The following is a 24,637-nucleotide window of genomic DNA, read 5'->3' as shown; positions in this document are numbered from 1 at the left end:
ATTCCAGTCTCTAACACTAAAAAAAATATTCCTTTTAAAAACCTGGTATCTCTAACAACAATGATCACTGATTCCTCTGCACACATCACACTGAGCAGAGTGACTGTGAGATGATCACTTTATCCCCATTCCCATGGTGTGTGCAGAGGAAATGGCAGCATCCTGGTGTATCAGCTGACTGTAGGTAAGAAAAGATTGTTAGCATGTGTTACTCATCTATGAAAATTTGTATACAGCAATGTGACAACACATTACAATGTTGAATGACTGGATCATGTTTGTTAGTTCATTTAAATATACAGAATCTATATATATATATATATATATATATATATATATATATATATATATATAATGTTCCTAATGTAATAGTCCTCTATTACTATAAAAGAATAAGTAACACAGTAAATTCAATGTTTTGAAAAATATTTTTTTCCTTATAGGACAAATTAGGAGCAAGATCTGCACTAAGAATATTAGAAGACATTGTGGAAAGTGACTGTTCTTTGATCAAGCAGAATAAAGAATTTTTTTTTCTACTAGAGGATTCCTAAAAGCTTCTTTAATTTTTTTAATAGAAAAAACATTTACGGTTAAATAATTTCTCATTTAATACATGATGAGTCTCATAGGACAGAAACCGCATCTGTGCTCTGAGTGTGACAAAAGTTTTACATATAAATCATTGCTTATCTCACATCAGAGGAGTCACACAGGAGAGAAGCCATTTACATGTTCTGAATGTAGCAAGTGCTTTACCAGTAAGCAAAATCTTGTTCTACATCAGAGGATTCATACAGGAGAGAAGCCATTTAAATGTTCTGAATGCCGCAAGTGTTTTATCAACAAGCAACATCTTGTTATACATCAGAGGATTCATACAGGAGAGAAGCCATTTAAATGTTCTGAATGTAGCAAGTTTTTTAACAGTAAGCAAAATCTTTTCAGACACAAGTGGAGTCACACAGGAGAGAAGCCATTTACATGTTCTGAATGCAGCAAGTGCTTTACCAGTAAGCAAAATCTTGTTCAACATCAGATAATTCATACAGGAGAGAAGCCATTTAAATGTTCTGAATGCAGCAAGTGTTTTACAAGCAAGCATGAACTTGTTAGACATCAGAGGATTCATATAGGAGAGAAACCTTATAAATGCTAAAAATTTAATAGATATACTAGAAAGATAACACTAATTATCATATGAGGCATCACTCTAAAGGTGCCCATTCACATAACGATATTTGCAAGCGATTGCAATATAACAACATTGTTATTGTGCAATCACTTGCAAATTGTGCATGCATCGTGCACATTTATTTTGGAAATGACCAGAGATGCGCACGCCTGCTGATCGTTTCTGACATCTATCATTGTGCAAACAAGCTGGTCAACCTGATGATAATGTCAGGTTCAGCATGTTTGCAGATTATTGATTAGCCTGCACTGAACGACTGCTCATTCAGTGCAGGCTCATCACAGACTGACAAATGACTGTACGATTACAATGATGTGTTTGTGCAGTCGTTTGTCAGTCTCCTAGTGGATGGGCATCATAAGGGTCCTAATGTATCATGTGTTTCATAAGCTAGGTAAATTGTATGACTTCTTTGTGTTTACATGTGAGGACTTTTTTATTTTCTAAATGTAACAAGTGTTTTATATAAATCAGTCTTGTTAAAGACAGGAGAAAAGAAACATTTTTAGTTGATCCTCTGTACCAGTGTTATGTAATAAACAATGTATATGGGGAAACCCTACAAATTCCCTGAAAAAAGTGTTTATATTTTTGAGATGTATTTTGTCACTATCATGGCATAAGGTGGTGCTACTACTGACACCTAATACTGTACAACACAATAATCAACAGAGAAAATAGCAGTTATCCTGGACTATTGCACTGGTTTTTAACATAACTTTCTACATTTTTATGAAGGTAAGATTATCCATACTGACAAATATTAGCAAAATATTAGAACATAAAATATAGTAAAGAATAGGGACAAATAGGTATAAGGAATTGATAAAAAAAATCAATGGAAATGCTCAAGTGTTTATTGTGCTTCTGATGTTGTGACTGATCTCTGTAATATACAGCTGTCCTGCTCATACAGGTGCTGGGATTAGTAGTAGAGCTTTCTATCCAGTTAAAAGTTTTAGCAGCTCCTCTCAATACTGAGATTTCTTCTATGGGAAACAGTGTATGATAAATCTGTAAATAAGGTGCCTTGTTTACTCCAATATATATATATATATATATATATATATATATATATATATATAGCCATGGTTTTTCCCTTCCCAGCTTCCATACTCAGGTGTACAGACTTATTATGTGTATATCCCCATAGTATTAGGAATGTTGTGTACATATATACTATGCCTTCTTTTGGGATCTGAGCTTGATGGGATGGCCTGAGTTGGGATTTAGATTTACTTGTAACCCTTAAGTTTGGATATATTAGAATTTCAGTAAACCCAACACACACATCTCTGCTCTGTACTCGCTGGCTACCTCCTTCTATACCCATTACCAACTGCACAGTAATAAATTGCATACAAACATTTGGTTAGTACAGTGCAGTTTGGTAACATCACTCAAGCTCATACAATAGCTTAGAGCTGATGAGGCCTTAAAAATATATCCACTTCAATATTACACAGTAAAGATCCCTCTTACTATAGTTTGGTGTTAATACAATCTTGACGATATGTAAAAAACACAGAAATCCTCCTTATAAAAGAAAGCACAAATTAATTATCCTATTAACTAGCCAGAGCCATAGAGAGCTGGCCTAGACTCCATTACTCTTGTGGGGTGTTGCCTAATCATTGGTGGCATGGCAATGCCTCCTACAGAAAAATAAAAAACTGCATGCTAAGGAGGGGGCTCTGTGAGCCCCTTAGCCATGGGCAAATACAGAGGAAAGACATGTTCCTCCCAGCCCGGCACAAGCAGAGGAGAGGAGACTTCTGCTCACCAACAACAGTCTGCCCGGTCACACTGCAGCCCTGCACACAGCAGCTTATGCTGGGCTGCTAACAGGTAAGAGTAAGGGGGGGAATTTAAATCCTGGGCCCCTCTAACTGACCGAGGCCTGGATAATTAGTATCCACCCCTCCACCTTGGCGCCTCTGAGAATAGCACATCTACATCAAGAATAGACATTGGAAATCCTCCTCACATAGTGTGGATATGGGTTTAAATGTACATAACCACCAAAAAGCACAGTTCTCAGCATCCCCACAGGGGCATAGACAGTCTAAACATTAAAATATACAAAAGTAAAGTCTGCACACCTTCTTTTGGGTAGTTTGTTTACTTTAACTAAATCCAGCAGCAGAATTGGGATAGGTATTTACAATCTTTCATGGACCCTCAAAATTGCCTTGTGATGTGGTTCATAAAAATTAGGTGAACATACAAAAATTTGGTATCAATATAATTGTAATAGCAACACTTCTGTTCATCACCCAACACCAAGTGTTATAATTGAAAGAACATGGTATAGGGTGCCAAATCCCATTTCTGGTGTTTGCACCACATGTGGATTATTCTCTTTGGGAATTTTATAGCAAGTTGATTAAACTGGGGACACTTTCATGGGCAGATGACCACATAAGACTCCAAAAAAAATTAAATGCCTACCTCTGTTTGGAATCCAATAATTTTATCCTAATTTTACAAATTCTATGTCTATTGTGAAGTGGTAGTGTGTAAGGCCCAGTATATTATATATAATAGTATCTGCATATATATTGGGAGCTGTGGTTGACTGAGCAGGGTCATGCCAAAAATTTTTGTATGGCCATATAAGACTCCAAAAAGATAAAATGTGTTCCTTTGATTAAAATAAAATTATTTTATCCTATTTGTTCTTATTATATATCTATTGTGTAGGGGTAGTGTGTGAGGCCCAGTATATTGCATTTATTAGTATCGGCATAAATATAGCATGAGTCATCATGACTTTCATTCAATCCAGTCTGCAGGACCCATTGTTTAATTATTCTAACAATGCTTCCAAGAGAAGATCTTTATCTGTTATTTAGAACCTACAGAGGGACAAGCTAATTAACAAAATGACTCAACTTTGTGTTTTATATTCTAGAACAAATCCTGGAGGGGGATAAGAATGTTTACATGATAGCATTGTAAATAGCATTGTCAGGGTTCAGCCTAGGATCAGCCTCTCTCACCTCCTTGCCGGCTTCCCCTGACTTCCTTGCGGTCAGACATCTGGTGCAGTGATGGATGTGGGGCTGAGTATTCTGCCTTAGGTGCTTTTTGCGAGCTTCCATGGTCGGCTGTGTGTGCTGGGGATCGGAGTTCCCATCATGGGCGCTGCCATGATAGTTTCTCTCATATGACAGTACTCCTAACCTATGGTAGCATGATTTCAGTCAGCTGATGCTGTGCTCCAGTAATCTGCTACCCCTGGGTATAAATCCACCTCCAGAACTCCAGGAAGTTGCTGTTCAACTTCTTCTCTGTTCCAGTGATACCAGCGTTGCTCTGTCCTAATGTTTCAGAGAGTTACTTCAGCCTGTTCACAGTTCTCCAGTTTGCAGTATTAGCTTCCAAGCTATTCTTAGTCTGAGAGTTCTCTCCCAGTATCCAGACTGTTTTGTTTTCTATGTCTGTGTGTCTTGGTATATGTGCTGCTAGTATTGCACCTTCCTTGTGTCACTGAGGTGTCAGATTACCTGCTGGTATTAATTAGCCCACAGCGGGACCTCCCAGCACATATCTGTGTCAATTTGCCCTGTGTCTTGTCAGTGCAAATCTGCACTTGCATTTAGCACTCTCCTAGTGTATGCCTGACTTCTCTTTGTGTCTTTACTCTGCCAATCATTTCCAGCATTTCCATATATTCCCTGAATCCACTCTGCTCTTGTCTGTGCAATCTCCAGTATATGTCTGTGTTCTTTGCTCAGTGTCTTGTCTCTGGTAATCAGCTCCAATCATTTCCAGCATTTCCATATATTCCCTGAGTCCACTCTGCTCTTGTCTGTACAATCTCCAGTATATGTCTGTGTTCTTTGCTCAGTGTCTTGTCTCTGGTAATCAGCTCCAATCATTTCCAGAATTTCCATATATTCCCTGAGTCCACTCTGCTCTTGCCTTTGCAATCCCCAGTATATGTCTGTGTTTTTCTGCATACTTAACTGTTTCCAGTCCATGCCTGTGCTATAGCATTCAGTTCCATTTCCAGAGTTCATTCATTCCTTTCACCTCCAGTGCTATTGCATCCATTATAGTTTCCGGTCTTCTGCCATTCCCAGGTACCTGTCCCGAGGGCCACGCCCTGCTCACTTGGTGCAGCTGAAAACCAAATCCCAATTGGAGGGGTCACTGGATAAAACCACCAAGTGAGTTAGATTCCGCGCCTCTGGGCAGGTCTAGCCAAACCTGGGTTTGGCCGCAACTAGGAGACCTAGCCTAGTCACTCCCCTAGTCACCCGAACCCCTCGGCTCACCATCCACCAGAGAGGAATTCTTGCACTGGTTTGTGACAAGCTTGATAGACAAGGCAGTAAAGGTTGGTAAACACCTGAAAGATATATCTGCAGATGAAGTGATCTGCAAAATATATTTAGATGATGGTCGTTCATACACATGAATGGCCATCATCAATACAGCAGCTCAGGGACCCACAGGCAGGGAAGTGGGTGGGAGCCACCTCCTCCCTGTGGCTGCCGCTGTATGTGTAAAGGTGGTCTGCAGACTGCCTGTTCCGATTGATGATGGACAGATATGTCTGTAGACATATCTGTCTTTTGACTGTGCAGCACAGCCAATGGAATATGTCTGTGAATTAAGTAGTTCACAGATATGTTGTCCTGGCTGACTGCAAGCAGACATATTGGCCGATCAACTACAATCAGTTAAAATCCACTTTGAGAATGTTGTTAATCTCATTAATGGCCTATTAAATTTTACAGTTAAAGTCCTATGTAATTGTTGCATGGCCTGGTTGGCACAGAGAGCAGATGTGCATCCCAACTGCTCCTGCAGCCTAGTCACTAAAGGACACTCTATAGGGGATTCTTCATCCTCAGTTCTTACATGTCGTGTCCTCCTATCACCTGCTGAGGCTTGATTTTGCTGTGAGCAGACTAACCCCATATGGATACCTACTGCTGGGCCTTCCATCAGGCTAAAGCAATAGTCTCAATACCCACCTACTCCCAACTTGACCGTGCTGTTGAAGACCCAAGGCTCTACTGCATAATAGAAAAAGTGGATCTGTGGTTAGGTGCCTAAAGCCACAACTTTACAGATGTCCAGTCTCCTATTTTGGCTGCATGCTGAGTCTATCAAATACTATGGGCCAAATGTAATAGGCTGAGAGTTTAGAAAATGTGAGAGTTTAGCAGTAAACTCTCACATTGGTTGTGTTTTATCTTCAAAATGGGAAAACATTTGAATTAGATTTTTAATCGTGAGAGTTTTATAAGCCTAAAAAAACATGCAAGTTCACTCTGTTACTTTGTTTTTGGACTCTATTACATTGGCAAAGTTTAAAAAGTGTCAGAAACTCTCACTTTTCTAAACTCTCACCCTATTACATTTGGCCCTTTGAATAATACAAAGAATTAGAATTATAATATTTCTAAAATGGCACTAGAATGTGTTCTTTTCTCCTAGCAGTTGTAAGGAATTTGGATTGTCAGTCCCAAATTAAATTAATTTAAAAAACAATTAACAACACTTGTTGAGGATATAATGCAAAAAATTTAATTGGCCAGACTCCAACTACCCTGCAGGGCTTCGGCAGTGCATATTTGGAGCTTCCTGCTGAGCTGTCATTTCCTCATTTTATTTGTGTTACTGCTGTTAAAGTGTTGCACCAGGGCCTTGGGACTGCATGAGGCAGAGGTACTGCACTGTTTATTCACCATCTTCCAAAGCAGCAATCTTGACCTCCAGACTTGCTGTAGCTCTAACTATTTGTGGTGGCAACTTGATGAATTCCTCTAAAGTCATGTGACTGGGATTATTGTGTGAACCTCAGTATTTGGCTATCCATTACCCATGAAGTAATGCTTTCTTACACCATGCCACCTTTGTTGGGCCAATTCCAACCTCACCCATACAGTAATCAATCCTTCACAAACTATAAAATCATCCACTAATGCCCTCTGTTTTCATGCATTTCTCCTATGTGTTTATATTTACTACATACCATACTACCATGCCACCAAACATTGATGTAAATCCCAACTATACCATCAATTTATAACTATATCAGCCCCTAGACAGAGGCTGACAACCTCTGCAGTATAAAAAGAGGTGCCAGCTTCTGCCACCAAGTTTTGAAGGGCTTTATTTCTCCAGCAAACCTAGAAGTGGACCTAGACCTCTCTGCCCCTCTCACCACTCAGTTGATGTTTAATTTGTTTGTGGCATTCTATACTGACATTTTACTTGTAATGGAAACATCTGTGCAATCACATTGATCAGAGCTAGTGGGCCTGGGAGGATAGACCACCAGGAGGGAAATATGCTAGAACTTATTTCTTTAGACAAAACCTCCTCATAGCTCACTTGATGCAAGATCTTCTCATTGATCAAGTTCATTGCCTGCCAGAATGAGAGAGGGGGCTTATAACTTTCCCAGCAAAACCCTAATGAGAGACCACTTTTTCCACTTTAAACAGAATATCCTTAGAGCTCCCAGACAAGCAAAGTGCTCTAATACTCTAGGTGTACAACATATTTTTCAATTGGAAAAAGAGAGGCAACTGCACCAGTCCGTGAGCTTTTCTTTAATACTCAATTTAAATATCAATTTATTAGTTACTAAGTGAGGAGGTGCTACCACTAGAAAAAAATATCAGGTTTAAAACTACAAAGGATAGTGATGAGTTGCACTGGTCACACAAACACAATATAATCTTTATTAAATTCCATATAAAATTATAACACAAACATATAACCCATAAAAAAGTGAATTATTAAAATTGAAAACAAAAAGGTTTAATTTTTAAAATAAGTGACAGGGCCTGTCAGAATAGACAATAGGAAGGTTATGCACAAGTATTCACTAGGTGTATAAGCAGATAAAATGTGAATTGTTTAGACTATTGATTTAGTCAGATCACATATTGTTGACTTAACTATTGGCAGTTGGAACAGGATGATGTAACACAGTTATACAGTGTTTCAAGTTGTTCATATTATTTCATTTAATACACTGTATCCTGTAATAACAAACATCCTCCTGCTGAACTGAATATCATTATATACAGCTTTAGTTGTTATTTTTATTAATGCCGCCACACTGTCATTAACAACAATAACTTTCTGCAATTTATTTCCTATGCTGTTACTCAATAAACTTTTGTTATGTGATACATGTGATTTGTGTACATTTATTTAATACTATTAAAGATTGCAGTTTTGATATATTCCTTAAGAAACATCAAATATGTATCTCATGCACAAAGATGAATATTTTCTTCTGTTCCAATTTCTCCAAGATGTTATGGGCACTACATGATAAAGTCTTATTTGAAACATACATTGGGCTATGTGCCAGGAACCTGATCTTAAAAAATAATACATTGCCTCTATGCTGCCCACTTGCATGTGGAAACTGAACAAGCCACATAGGCTGAATATATGCCCGGAGTTAAGTAATATTCAAACAACCCTTTAATGATTGTTTTTGGTCTTATGGCGTATATCCACTAGATGACATGCTTCATGAGTGATATCATCCACTGCTTGCCCTGCAGTGACAGGCTCAATGTCTTTATTGACATTGAGCATCCACACTGAATGATATCGTTAACAATATTGTTCAGTGCCACACCTTTACTCATCCCCGTACTTACATGGAGGTGACATAGGGACTTAATAAATTACAGATATTTTGATAGCAACATTACTGTAGTTTGATTATTCATATAATTATAATAATTATTGAATGAAACAACACATATGCAATATGTTTGTATTTTTATTTTATTTCATGTTTGTACACATTTGATACATATTAACTCATTTTATATAATTCAGTTTATATGGAATAAATAATATTTAATAATAATTCATTTAATTATTTATATAATCTAAGGTAGTAGCAACTAAAATAATCATATCAAATAATAGTAATATGAGGTCTTTGGATATCATCTGCTTTCCTTTAAAAAAATTGTAATGTACGGATATCAACTTTTTTTTCTAATGAAGAAGCTGGAATTGTAAAGAGGAGTATTATTTGATGATACAGACTCATGACATTGTTTGCCTCATTGGCATTAGTGCCCTCATATGATTGCCTGCATTGAAATTTGCCTGCGCTATAAGGATTCTATAAAACAGCAAACAGGGAGATCTGATTGCACCAAGAATACGTTAATCATGAAAAATTCACGGACTCCCTTATAGTGATACAAAATAACAGAGATATCAGAAATAGAAAAAGAGAAGAACTTCATTGATTAGCAGTGAGATGCATCATTCACAACTAACATACCAATTGTTGGATTACAAGGATATAGCTCTATTCTACACAAATGTCAGGTTGATCCCATGATTAAATGAAAGCGAAACATACGTCGGAGACACAGCAGATGCAAGCCAGCGTGTCCGGTGGTTTCAACTGTTGTGATGTACTGGATAGCCTTGGTGAAATATTAACAATTATGTAATAGGAATGATCATGTGATTGATTTAGCATGCTGTGGAAAGGGATATTATACAGAAAACAAGTATAATTTGTATAAATGAAACCTGATATCTGAAGCTCTGACCACAATGTTGCTTACCTACGTGTAACAAATAATCAAAGTGTATCCATTTTTAGACCCTGTGGGAAATCCCATCCAGGAATCAGGTGCTGATAAAATAAATTAGAATCCAGAACTATCATCGGTGTGTTTTCAATAAACTATATACTTGTTTAACCAGTACATGTTAATAATAGAGTGGAGAATAATATGGAATGTGATAAGAAAACACTGAATACTGCACAGATTTCCTTATATAAGTGAGTAAGTGCTTTATGTAACAAACCACACTTTCAAACATACGGATCTATATACCATGAAAATTGTAACTGATAGGGCATAATGTCCAATTGATAGTCCCGATTCAGTAGGACTGGATTGAATAATCTGTTAATGCAAAAACTTGTCAGTATTGACAACTATTATATGGTACTATAGAAGGAATAAGTGTCCTTATTCAGAGCAGCTCGCTAGATGCGATCGCTCGCACGATGTGTATGAAAATTGTGTAGGCAGTGCTATCGCATAGCAATGCATTAGCACACCCAATATTTCTTAGAGAACAATCACATAGTGTATGCAGACACCCACCAGCCTGTTTTAAGATGCCCACTTGTGCATGTCATGTGCAGGAAGTGTTTGCAACCATCGGTACATCAGATGCTATCACAGAGCTTGAGGTCGACCATACCCCGCCATAAGCACTGCAAGCACTTCAGTGTAAAAACAAGCCAGGTGACATATACTATGATGCTGTCTTATGCACACCTCTAAAACGTGATTGAGATGCTCAGGCATGCCTGCATTTGCACCTCCACTCCCCAATTTTTAATGGCTATACCTTGTTATAACCTACAAACGGTTTCCCTGTCACTCACTCTACTGTGCTGTCTATGTGCAGTGAGAAAATGCATTGTGAACTATCGCTACGGTATGCACATGTGCACTGCGATGCATACACACTGCTTACCATCGGCACAGGGAGAGTATGCATCTTAGCCAGTGGGTCTAAACGAGTTCCAAGGTAACATCATTTAGCACAAGTATAAAACCAGTATCACCTTAATATATAGAAATGGTGATACCTTTGCTATGTGAATAGTGATCCTGATATCCAGTCATGATCAATATATAATAGGAAGGCTATAACAGATATTTAATGATAGAGATACAAGATTGGAGCGGACAAAACATATCAATTAACTGTTAGTATTGTCTTACACTATTGCAATATAACATAAATTTGCACTTTATATTTTGCTATAAATTAGGACTTTAAATATAAGTAAATTAAAGATTAATTTTAAATTTTTGTTTCTTGATATTTTTTTGGGTCACTGCATAACATTTCCATTATGGGATGATTTCATATGCTGATAGTTCGCGAGTGCCCCTTTTGGAACACTTTTTTTTGCATATATAAGTTTGTTCCTGGGTGCACCTCCCGTATTTAATAAAAATATATAAAAAAGTTAACATACAATTGGGGAAGGACATATTCAACACTATAAAGGGAAAATTTACTAAAGTGAGAATTTTTACAAGTGAGTTTTAAAAGTCATGTTGCACATAGCAACCAGTCAGATTATACTTAACATTTACCTACCACCTTCTAGAAGATAATAGCTAGAATCTGAATAGTTGCTATGGGCAAAATCACTTTTAAAACTCACTTCTAAAAACTCTCATTTTACTAAATTTACCCCTAAGTGTCTGTGTGGACAATCTTCATACATTTCATCCCCGTACTTGCAGAACCTTATGATATCATTAGGTTGCCTTCAAGTAGAAGCGATGAACAATATCAAAGACCAGTGGGTGCATGCATCGCTTGTCATTGACGGCATACACACTGAACGATATTGCGGATGATGATCAATAACAATACCATTATCATTCAAATTGTCCATAATATTGTCTAGAGGATACATGCCTTTAGATTGCGTATTTAAGGCTGAATGAATGCCGGCTGCTGTTACTTACTAGGTAGATATAATGATGGTTAATTTGAGATCACTGTGGAATTTGAAACACAATGCTTACTGAAAAACACATATCCAAACAAAATGTAATTATACTGTTAAAATAGTGCTAAATGTATGCTCACACCATTTACAATATATTAATTCAGAATCATTCCCTTGTTCATTTTTTTTATTTGCTTTTTAAAGTTAGGCACAAAGGGGGGAGGGTTAGGTTTAAGGTATTAGGTTAGAGATGTTATGTTTAGGGACTAGAGATAGGTTATGTTTAAGCACTGGGGAGGGGTAGGGGTATATGAAGTGTAAGGATACCTACCAGTGGCGGGCTGGGCTGGGGGGCAGGGTGCCATGTGCCCCCATGGCTGCAGCGCCATGCGGGCCATGGGCAGTCTGTGTCTCTGTGACACAGCTGCACCACGCATGTAGCAATGACCAGACAGAGTTCAGTCAGTGCTACACAGTGACTACCAAACATACAGCCACCGGCACTGGCATCTGTGTGTTTGCTTTGAGTGGCAGCCAATGAGACTCTGTCAGACTCTCATTGACTGCTGCTGTGCCCACTGCAGGAGCTGCTCCATCCTCTGGCTCCTGCAGTGGGTAATCGGAGAGATGTCATGATGTCTCTCCCATAATGCAGAGTGGCCCGGCCTGGGAGGACAAATGGAGGAGCGTATGGTGGTAGTGGGAGCGGTGATTTAGGTAAGTGTTTTTTGTTTTTTAATTACGTGTGTCTACTGGGGTTGCAGGCACTACTGGTGGCACTACAAGGGGAAGACCACTACTGGGGGCACTACAAGGGGGGAGACTTCTACTGGGGGCACTACAAGGGGGAGATCACTACTGGGGGCACTACAAGGGGAGAGCACTACAGGGGGCACTACAAGGGGGAGAGCACTACTAGGGTGGGACTACTACTGGGGGCACTACAAGGGGGGGACTACTACTGGGGGCACTACAAGGGGGGACTACTACTGGGGGCAGTATATCATGGGCTTACTAGTGGGGGAACAAGGGGCACTGCAAAGGGGGTACCACTACTGGGGGCTCTGTATAAGGGGCACTGCATAGGGGTATCACTACTGGGGGCACTACTGGAGGCCTGCATAAGGGGTCCTCTCCTGGGGCACAGGGGGCACTGCATATGGGCACCACTACAGGGGGTGCACCTATTCTTTATTTTTACTGTACATTAATTCTATATGGACCCGCCTCCTCCCTGGAACACTTGAGAGGGTGGTTCCGTAGCACCCACCTGCATGCATTTGCCCCCCAGGCTAAAAGTTGCCAGCTAGCCCCTCATACCTACTGACAGGTGTCAATATGTTAAGTGGAATCAGAAATGTTTAATTTGGAAATGGACTGATGACCATAGCCTGTGTTCCTTTGCCCAAGCAAGAGTCTTCTTATTTATCTCCTATATTATTTTTTTATTTGCAGCAATTCTACAATAGAGACCAGATTTTGGTCTCTTCTGAATAGTAGATAGTGAGATGTTTCTGCTGAAGGCAGTGGCTATAATAAATGTATCCTCTGTCTTTCATCCTCAAGGGAGACTATTAATTCATAGCCCTATATAGTGTTTGCACCTGCACTTAGTGAAACTTTCAAACTTGTTGCAATTTCCTAGATTGTATGACCATACATTCTTAAAATAATGATGTACTGTCCTTTATCTGGGCTATTTTGAGCTGCTCTTTACATATTTTGAAACTTACATCAAGATATTATGGTTTTGCACCAAAACACTCTAATGGCACTAGTGATTGGCTTAAGACATTAACAAAAACATGATTATAGACTCATTGTGAATTAATATCTACTACCTCTAACTTTTACTCAAGTTCTTTTTGAAATGCATTTGAAAACAAATTACATTCAAATTATTTTAAAAACAAATCTATGCATCAACAACACTATTTATATATCCCATTTAGATTGTAAGCTCCTATGAGCAGGGCCTTCATCTACTTCTTACTCTCTACTGGGGCACCTAACACTTGGTTGCTTTGCATTGTTGCTTATCTGGGTGTTATGGTTGTGAATGTAGCAATGTATATTATCCATGTCCTGTATTGTACTGTACTGTAAGTCACTGTAAATCAACCTATTTCTTTATGTACTTTGTAAGGCACTGCAGAACACTTGTGGCACTATATAAATGAATGATAATAATAATAATAATAATAATAATAATAATAATAATAATAATAATAATAATAATAATAATAATAATAATAATAATAATATTAGTATGTCTAAGAAACTCATATTAAGCCTATGTTTTACAAGGTCTTTAAAATCATGAGAAACATAACTATTTACCACCACTAACTTTTACTCAAGTTCTAAATGAAAATTACTTGTTGGGAGGAATTTCAAAATAAATTAATTAAAATTCTCTTTTTAAAAATAAATTCATGGTCATTAACTACAATATTTATATATGTCAAAGAAACTCATATTAGGCCTCAATATTACAATGTCTTTAAGTTCATGAGTTCATGATAGCATTTTTTTTCAGATTTCAAACACTTGACACTTACTATGTATATAAACACACATATATTATAAAAGTCACCAGACTGAAATGTTAAACTTTGACCTGCTGTGTCGTGAGTCTTCCTTATCAGAGTCCTGTGAGTGCCGCTGTTATTTTTATACATGTTTTGTATTTTTTCCATTGGATGGCACCCGGGCAATTATTCAAGTTTTTGCGGAGTGCTGGCCAGTTTTGTACTATATATATATATATATATATATATACAGTATATATATATATATATATATATATATATATATATACAGCCAGGGGACGCAGCACTTGAGAACAATAAATGCATTATTTAAAACATATAGATATTTATTTAATACATGTTATCCATATGTATTAAATACCACATTCATTGTTCTTGAGTGCCGCGTCCCCTGGCTGTATAGATTTTATTACCACAAGGGTAATGGAACCAGATTATTTACTATACTTTGAGAGCCGGACCCACTGGATTATATATATATATATATATATATATATACAATCGACACGGCAGCACTCCAGACGCATAAATTAGAACAACAGTCTGCTTCTGATAAGCAACATTTCAGTGCATTTAATCACACTTTTTTCAAGCAAAGTAAGTGCTTTTAAGTGCCATTAAATGCACTGAAACATTGCATATCAGAAGCAGACTGTTGTTCCTATTTATGCATCCAGAGTGCCACCGTGTGGACTGTATATAACGGATTATCCCTGTAAGAAGAAGTTCTTGACAAAGGAGACAAGGAGTCTCCTAAGCGTGTAGAAGCCACATCACCGGACGTTCAGGAGAGGAGTACCGACTGGAGGGAGTGCACCGGCAAGCGGCTAATACCACCGGCCGATGTCTGCAGCACGGAAGGATCAGGATCGGCTTTTTTAAATTAGCAGGCAGACAGTATCTCCTTTTCCACTAAGATTGATATCGGCTAAGTCCGTATCTGGATTTGTCATTCCTGTATTTTTATATACATATTTCTGTGATTTACCGAGTGTTGCTGTTATGAATAAATTACCTTTGTGAGGATATTCCTGCATCCCTGAAGTTTAAAGATACTGTGATGTGCATGCAAGACTGCAATTGAATGTAAGTTTTTTCTTTCCATGAGGGCCTGATGTCTGTGACTGTTGCATTTACCTGAGATATACCTCTAAAGATACCTTTGTGTGCATATTCGGGACAGAACTTGAAGGTAAGTTCAAATCCAATTGTCTGGAGATATAGGACCATACAAAACCAGATTTATTGTACATAGGACGATACCATAACCATTCATATACCACCAGTCAGCGCTTGTAGACCTTTCCTTGTTTATGTTTTAAAGTTGTCTTTATGGGATTAGTGTGTGTCCATTTTAAAGGTCTAGAGCTGCTGACACAGGTGTCAGGTTAAAGATTCCTTTTTGTGTATTCCATTAGTATATATAAAGGCAATATAGGTGATCACTCCATCATAGTATATTACATATTACTGTGTGCATCAGGTTAGTTTACATAAATTGATATTAGCTGGCAGCTCCAAAAAGTATCTTACATATTACTCTGTGTATCAGTTTAGTCTATATAAAGGGGTATCTAGTTTGCAGCTCCATCATATAATATTACATATTACTCTGTTCATTGGTTTAGTATATATAAATGGTAATCTAGGTCGCAGTTTCATCATAGTATATGACATATTATTCTATTTATCATTTTAGTATATATAAAGGAATATCTAGTTGGCAGTTCCAACAAAGTATCTAACATATTACTCTGTATATCAGGTTAGTATATCTAAAGGGGTATCCAGGTGGCAGGTCCATGATAGTATCTTACATATTACTCTGTATATCAGGATAGTATATATGAAGAGGTATCAAGGTGGAAGCTCCATCATATAATATTACATATTACTGTGTGCCTTAGGTTAGTATACATACATTTATATTATCTGGCAGTTCCAACAAATTATCTTACATATTACTTTGTATATCAGGTTAGTATATATAAAGGGGTATCTAGGTGACAGCTCCATCATAATATATTACATATTACTCTGTGCATCATGTTAGTATAAAAATGGGTATCTAGTTGGCAGCTCCAACATTGTATCTTAAATATTACTAAGTACCTCAGGTTAGCATATATATAAAGGGGTGTTTTGGTGGCAGCTCCAACATAGTATCTTACTTAATAATCTGTACATGAGTTTAGTATATATTTTTTTACTTTTTCTATATAGTTCTGATACAATCATAGGCATATTCAATTACCCACAATGTTTTTCATGTGGATTAAGCTTTGAATTTAATGCCCAGAGCTTTTCAATTAGTTGCAGGGGCCTAACTAGGTATTTAAAGGCCAGATAGCAAAATTATGTATGGACCTCTATGTACCACCCAATGGTAAAACAAGTATATAACATATGTAACTTTGAAAAGAATGATGGGCCCTACTCAGATCTGTGCCCCATACATAGCAGCTGCATTATTTGCACCTATGGTAATTATTCCCATGAATAGTTGTCAGTTTTCCAGTATGAGAAGCCCACAGGTAGCATGTGGTAACCCATAGACTCAGTATTAAGTGTTTGGATCTATGGGATTCCCTGTGCATTAAACCCCAGAAGGTGCATCTAACACAGAATTAACTTTTCTCACCTAAGGCAGCATCTGCACATTGTGAGTTCACACTACGTGGATTTTATTATGTTTATGGAAACAATAATAGACTGTGTATTTTATATCAAGTATTTATCTGCTGCAGGAATGTGGAGGTCTCTGTACTGCACATCTGACTGGAAATGAGAATATAGCAATTTGATAAAATGTTACAATAATTTTCTATGACTGGGTGTTATTTGTTTTTTTTTTAAATATATATCAATTTCCTTTTATATTATAACACTGTACCTCTAAAAATTAGATGTAACCCAGTAAATTTTAGGCTTTTAAAATGTTATTTTTTTCCTTATAGGACAAATATAAGAGTTTGTTCCAAAACCTAACAACTTTTACACAGTAGCAGAGGTTATGGGGATAGAGAGGCAATTGAGTGGTTACATTTGATACAATTTCCATTGGCTGATGGCACAATGTGTTTTCTAAAGGGCAGCAGATATATAAGTCTGATTCAATACACTAAGGTGAATCTCTTTTAGCCGTTCTGCTTAAAGTTAGGTAGAACAAACCAAATTTGCAAGGATCAACTGAAAGTCAGGTAATTTGAGTATTTCTGTGTGCAATGTCTGCAAAATGGTGGACCAAGCTTTTGAGTTCAAATCAATGATATGAGAGTAGAGATGATGTATTCTAAATGTAATCATACAACATAAAGGGAGTATTTGAGATAAAACATCTGGAGTGTCTGAGGCCCACAGGGGAATATCTAATGATTGGACATAATGATGTACTGACAAAAACATAAAGAAATAATAGTGAGCGAGTTCATGTTTTTATTGTAGCTGTGTAAAGGAAAGAATAGTTCCACCCGGTCAAACTCGTCTTTTATGATTATGATGCTCTTTTGGCATATGTAGAGGGGATTACTAAGAAAGGGAAGAAACATCGGGTTACCCCACAATGGAATATAAGATGATGAAAAAGGGCTTTTCTTTAAGTGTGAATTTATGCAAAACCGTATTATATAGTTATCCCAAAATAAAACATTAGAATGAAAAATCAAAGGAAGTTGTAGTTTTGGGGTATGCAGCAAGGCTGCCAGGGCATATGGGTAAACAAGACCTCTTCTAGAGCAGGGTAGGTGTAATGGTCAGTATGTAGCAACCAATCACCCACATAGCAAAACAAGGCAAATTTTGCAAATGCCACAACATAAGGGCCACAAAGTCATCCTTTGGTGTTTGGCAGATAAGCTCAGGAATGAGTCATCCTAGGCTTCTGATAATGCCAGATAAATTTGAACAAAATATGTGTGTAATGAAGAATTTCAGCTTACATCAATGTAATAAGTAGTGTTTGTAAAAGACATGCTAGCTTTGGGAATATTATACATTTGATCACTGTAATTCTGCCTAGAACAGAAAGCTTAAAGTCCTTCCAAATTATAAGTTAAACTTGTAGTTTATTCAGTAGTGGGGAAAAATTAACACTATAGAGGGACGACAATCGGGCTGGTATATAAATACCTAAATATTTGTGCTTATAAGGTGTAACAGTAATTATAGAAGCTATATGTGGATGAGAGGATAGGAAAGGGGTAACATTAATAGGAAGTAAATCAGATTTGTCTACATTAATGTGATATTCTGCAAAATAACTAAATAAAAACCGTGTTTAAATTTGCAGGAATGGAGTTTACAGGATCCAAAATAAAGAGCATCATATTATCTGCAAATAAAGACAATTTGCATTCTTGGTCCAAAATTGCAGAACCTTTAAAGGTGGGATTTTGACATAGTGCTATCACTAGTGGCTCAAGGGCAGTTGCAAATGAGATTGAGAGAAGGGGCACCCCTGTCGTGTCTCTCTTGAAATATAGAAAGGTGGTGATAAATATTTATTAGGGAGGGCTTCAATAATAGGGAAGAATATAGAGAGGTTAAAATTTGAATAAAGAGTGGGGGTAGGCGAAAGCGGTGGAATGACTCAAACAGATGATCCCTTGTTACCAGATCAAACACTTTTTCAGCATAAATAGATAATAGGAACTTGGGATCAATGGGATCACCCATCATGGAATTGAGTAGGGATTGTAGCACAGGTAAGATTTTCCTAATATTAGTGATTGAACTTCAGCCCCATATAAAGCCTGTTTAGTCGGGGTGTATAGTATCATTTTAATTTTACATGAAGTTGACAGACAGAGACTGAAATGCAAGGAGACATTTCCACCATTGCCTGTATCTCTGTGTGATCACCTTTTCTATTATCGAGTATCTTTATTTCTGTTGTCAATCATGGATCAGTCCATGTTGTCAGATTATGGAACAGGAGTATCACATCTCTATTACCAGTAGTAGCACTTTGTCAATTTCACAGAGTCTTAGCTCTATATTTAAGTAGTCAGGGAAAGTTAATGGTTAAAATGTTGATTTGTTACTAAATAGAAAATAGCTAACATTAGTTTCACCAGCGGCAGTGGCACTGTATGGCAGGTGGAATCAGAAATATTCAACTTAGAAATGGACTTATGACCACAGCCTGTATCCCTTGGCCCAAGGAAGAGACTTCTTATTACTCTCTTATAGTAGTGTTTACTTTGCAGCTATTCTACAATAAAGACCTGATTTATGTCTCTTCTGGAAAGTAAATGGTGAGATGTATCTGCTGCTAGAACTAATTTTATCATTAATTTGGCCTCTAGTCTAAGGTGCTATTAATATGTGATTACTGATGGCAGTGACTATAATAAATGTATCCTCTGTCTTTCATCCTTATGGGAGCCTGTTACATCATAGCACTGTATGGTGTTTGCAACTGTACTTGGTGAAACTTTTAAAGTGGTGGCAATTTCCCAGATTGTATGACCTTAAATTCTTAAAATAATAATGGACTGTCCTATATCTGGGTTGATTTAAGCTGTTCTTGACATATTATAACTTATACATCAATAAATTATAGTTATGCACCAATACCCTCTGATAGCACCAGTAATTGGCCTTAGGCATTAACAAGCAAAACATTATGATAAAAAATTTAATTAAAATTCTCCTTTTGAAAATAAATTCATACAAAGTAATCAACTGAGCTATTTATATATGTCTAAGAAACTCAAATTAAACCTTTATATCACAATATCTGACATCAGGAGAAATGTAATTTAATACAGATTTTAACAAACATTGACTTTTACTATACATATATCAATTGATCTTATTATGTACATAATCATTGTGAGGTTCCTGCTGATACATAGAAAAGGTCTTTCTGCTGAAACTCTGCCCAGACAATAGGTGACTTCTTAACAAAAGGAACCATTAGTGACATAACAGGATGCCAGTGACTGCTGTAATCTAATAAGAATGCAAGGTGTTACACCTGCAAAGGTGTAATTAAAATTTCCCATTGTAGTAAGTGACTTTAGGAATATTTACACCTCATTTACAAGACAAGGAGCTAGGCACGGGAAGCTGCTTTGTTTATATTTCATCTCTCAGTGTATAAATTAACTCTGGTCATCCTGGGAACTATGGAGTGAAATGGGGGAGGAATGACTATAAATAGTTTGTGTCAGGACACTAATTTCTGGCGGCAAAGTTACTTGTTTAGTTGCTGATTTGATAGCTGGACGTATAGAAGCATATGAAAGAGACAGAAGGAATAATCTCCAGAGTAAGGTAATTATATTATACATAAGAATATATTGATATATTGTGGTCTACATCTAAGTACTATTGTAATATTTTGTGAATTGTCTAAGTACTCCAGAAATAGAGTGTTTCCTTGTGTCTAAAATCTCTAGTGTTTCTTTTTAACTACATCCAGAACTATTCAAATATTTAAAATTTTTATTAGTATAACAAAAATTCAATAGTATCTTCCATATAACTATATGCATCAGGTTATTATATAAAATATGTCTGTTTCTTCATAGAATATGATATATTACCCTATGCATCAGGTTAGTATTTATAAAGGGGTATCTAGGTGAAAGCTTCATCATAATATCATACATATTAATATATATATATATATATATATATATTATATATAACTATATATATATATATATATATATATATATATATATTAGGTTAGTAAATATAAATGGATATTTAGGTGGCAGCTTATCAGAGTATTTTACATATTACTCTGTACATCATGTTACTATATATAAAGGGGTATCTAGGTGGCAGCTCCATCATAGTATCAGACAAACTACTCTGTGCATCAGGTTAGTATATATAATGGGATATCTAGGAGGCAGCTCCATCATTGTATTTACATATTACTCTGTGCATTAGGTTAGTATATATAAAGTGGTATCTAGGTGACAGCTCCATCATAGTATCTTAGATATTACTGTCTGCATTAGGTTAGTATATATAAAGGAGTATCTAGGTATCAGCTCCAAAACTATATATTACGTATTGCTCAGTTCATCAAGTTACTATATATTTGTTTACTTTTATACATAGTTATGATACAATCATAGGCATATTTTATTAACAATAATGATTTAATGTTAACACATATCTGGGTTTAATGCACAGAGCTATTATATTATTTACAGGGGCATAATTACGTATTTGAAGACCCTATACCAAAAGTTTGTAAAGGACCCTAAGTACCACCCAATGGTGAAAGATGTGTATAACACTTGTGACTTTGACAAGGAATATGGCCCCCCCGCAGCTCTGGGCCCCAAATCAGCTGCACCCTTTGCACCTATGGTAGTTATTCCCATGATTAGTTGTCAATTTACCAGTGTGAGAAACCCACAGGTAGCATGTGGTAATCCATAGACTTAGTATTAATAGTTTGAATCTATAGGGTTACCTGTTCATTAATCCCCAGAGGGTGCATCTATCACAGAATTATCTTTGCTCACCTGAGGCAGCATCTCAGATTCAGGGGTTAAACTCAAATTGAATCTGCCCCTCAGTCTTATACAAATGCACATATGCTGCCTGACACATGCATATTTGTTTCATGATACAAACTATTACATCTAATTTGTTTAGCACAGTTTTCTCAGCTTTTGGGATATACCCTAGGCCCTTACATCAAACATACCTGTGTCTTTAACATTAATAATTTTTATTAACCTTTTAAAAACCTGGTGTCTCATACAACAATGATCACTGATTCCTCTGCACACATCACACTAAGATAAGTGACTGTGAGATGGAGCTGCCACCTAGATACCCATTTATATATACTAACCTGATATACAAAGTAATATGTAAGATACTTTGTTTGAGCTGCCAGCTAATATCAATTTATATAAACTAACCTGATGCACACAGTAATATGTAATATACTATGATGGAGTCATCACCTAGACAGCCTTTATATATACATTTCCATCGTGTGTGCAGAGATAATGGTGGCATCCTGGTGCATCAGCTGACAGTAGGTGTGACAGCATCGGTAGCATGTGTTACCCATCTATGGTCAGTGCTGGGGGTGAGTAATGTATAATCTGCACATTCTGAGGTCACAGTATGAGGAATATACAATCATTATGGAAACATTAATAGACTGTGTGTACTATATCAAGTATATATCTTCTGCAGGAGGGGAGAGGTATATGTGCTGGAAATGAGGATTCAGCAATTTGAAAATAATAATTTTAAATGACTGGATCATATTTCTTATGTTTATTTAAATATATATCATGTTCCTAATATAATAAAACTCTATTATTCTAAAAGTAGATGCAACCAAGTCAATTTTGTGCTCTTAAAAAATTTATTTTTTCCTTATAGGAAATATAAGGAACAGGATTCCCACTAAAAATATTAGAAGACATTGTGGAAAGTGATTTTTTCTGTGATTAAGCAAAATAAAAACATATTTTGTTTTCTACTGGAGGATTCAAAAAATCTACTTTCATTTTCTGAATAGCAAAAATATTTACAGCTAATTTCCTATCTAATACATGATGAGTCTCACAGGAGAGAAACCATATCTGTGCTCTGAGTGTGACAAAAGTTTTATATGTAAATCAGAGCTTCTCAGACATCAGAGGATTCACTCAGGAGAGAAACCATTTACATGTTCTGAATGCAGCCAATGTTTTTCCCAAAAGTCATCTCTTCTTAGACATCAGAGGATTCATACACGAGAGAAGCCATTTACATGCTCTGAATGTATCAAGTGTTTTACACAACAGTCAAATCTTCTTAGACATCAGAGGAGTCACAGAGGAGATAAACCATATAAATGCTCAGAATGCAGCAAGTGTTTTAGCACTAAGTCAAATGTTGTTACACATCAGAGGATTCATACAGGAGAGAAGCCATATAAATGCTCTGAATGCAGTAAGTATTTTACCACCAAGCATGAGCTTGTTATACATCTGAGGATTCACACAGGTGATAAGCCATTAAAATGCTCTGAATGTAGCAAGTGTTTTACCAAAAAGAAACATCTTGTTATACATCAGAGGATTCATACAGGAGAGAAGCCATTTAAATGTTCTGAATGCAGCAAGTGTTTTACACAACAGTCATCTCTTCTTAGACATCAAAGGACTCACAGTAGAGATAACCCCTATATATGATAAGAATTTAGCAAAGGATTTACTAGAAAGATAATACTTATTAATCACACAATGAGTTACTAAAATGGTCTAAATATATCATGTGTTTCATGATAACTTGTATCACTTCTTGTTTATATGTATGTCTGCATTTATAGAACAATCATATCAAATAATTCCATTTAATACAAACATGTAAATATAGAAACAAACATACAATAAATAGTGTTAATTCAATTCCTGCTGTTTTCACAGTTGTCTATGCCTTGCTATCCTTAAATGAGCACACAAAGTTATATTTGTAAAGATGTTACATGATTTTAGTAAATCCATGTTTGCATACTTTTTATTATTTTTATTGCACATATTTTTCCACATACAACCATTAAGCATTTGTCATTCTATCTTTGCAGTTATAACAAAATCACAGGTACAATTTATAATCTTAGTTTCATTTAATATTATCTACATAACATTTTTCAGGTGGGAGAGTTTTCACTATTCTCAACATAGCCCTTTTTTGTCCCAATCTGATTTTACATAATCCCCAGTACATTTCATCCAATCACAGCAAAGCATTCTCTAATTTTCTTTTGGATTAGCATAGCTAATGTTTATAAATATCCTCCAGAGATTTAAAAAAAACTTTCCATAGTTTCTTTCCTTCTGGACAATGCCTCTACCCAGTCCATAGGAAAGATATAGTAGAGCTTATCTAGTACCAGAGACATTGGGGGGACTCAGTGGCTGAACCCATGTCTGCAAAATTGATAATTGTTCTGCAGCTGCTGAAATTGCTAAAAGTATTTTCTGATTTCCCAGTATACAGTATATCCATTACCCTTTAGCATAATACTAAATAAAGCCTTTTCTGGATTCATCTGGAAATCTTTTTCCACATGTAAATTTATAAAACCTTATATTATTTTCCAGAATTGCCATATTATTAGACAGTACCAAATATAATGGGTTAAGGATCTCATTCAGACCCGCTCGCGAGCGCTGTACGCTCGCAAGTGGGTCGATGTTTCCCAAATGCACATGCGCATGATGGAGGCTGCTCTGTCATGCGCATGCGCGAGACCCAGCGAGTGATGGGGAAGCCATCGCTCGGGGTCTCACACCAAAGGGGGCGTGCTGTCGATGGTGATTGGGAAAGCCTACCGTCTGGGTCCGGCCCCACTGACATCACTAGTGATGTCAGTGGGAGTGTTTTTGGCTCTGATAGAGC

The 24,637-nt window shown here is 36.7% G+C and overlaps 1 protein-coding gene across 2 annotated transcripts in view; it reads left to right on the top strand.

Annotated features, from left to right (window-relative positions):
• LOC148522652 (uncharacterized) overlaps positions 1 to 24,637 on the top strand; it is a 281,599-nt gene that overhangs the window by 150,522 nt on the left and 106,440 nt on the right. The window contains exons 10-11 of one of the 2 annotated variants that reach the window (XM_088473978.1): positions 633 to 1,131; positions 22,815 to 23,404. In XM_088473978.1, coding sequence (XP_088330104.1) covers positions 633 to 1,131; positions 22,815 to 23,404 — 1,089 coding nt within the window. Of the gene's footprint in view, positions 1 to 632; positions 1,153 to 22,814; positions 23,428 to 24,637 lie in introns of those variants that run through there. The other variant, XM_088473979.1, reaches the window with a different exon arrangement.

The sequence above is a fragment of the Taudactylus pleione genome, unplaced genomic scaffold (genome assembly GCF_031769625.1).
Source record: "Taudactylus pleione unplaced genomic scaffold, aTauple2 ptg000145l, whole genome shotgun sequence".
NCBI classification, from domain to species: Eukaryota; Metazoa; Chordata; class Amphibia; order Anura; family Myobatrachidae; genus Taudactylus; species Taudactylus pleione.
Note: the sequence above shows the minus strand (reverse complement) of the source record. Positions and strands in the feature narration are given on the sequence as shown.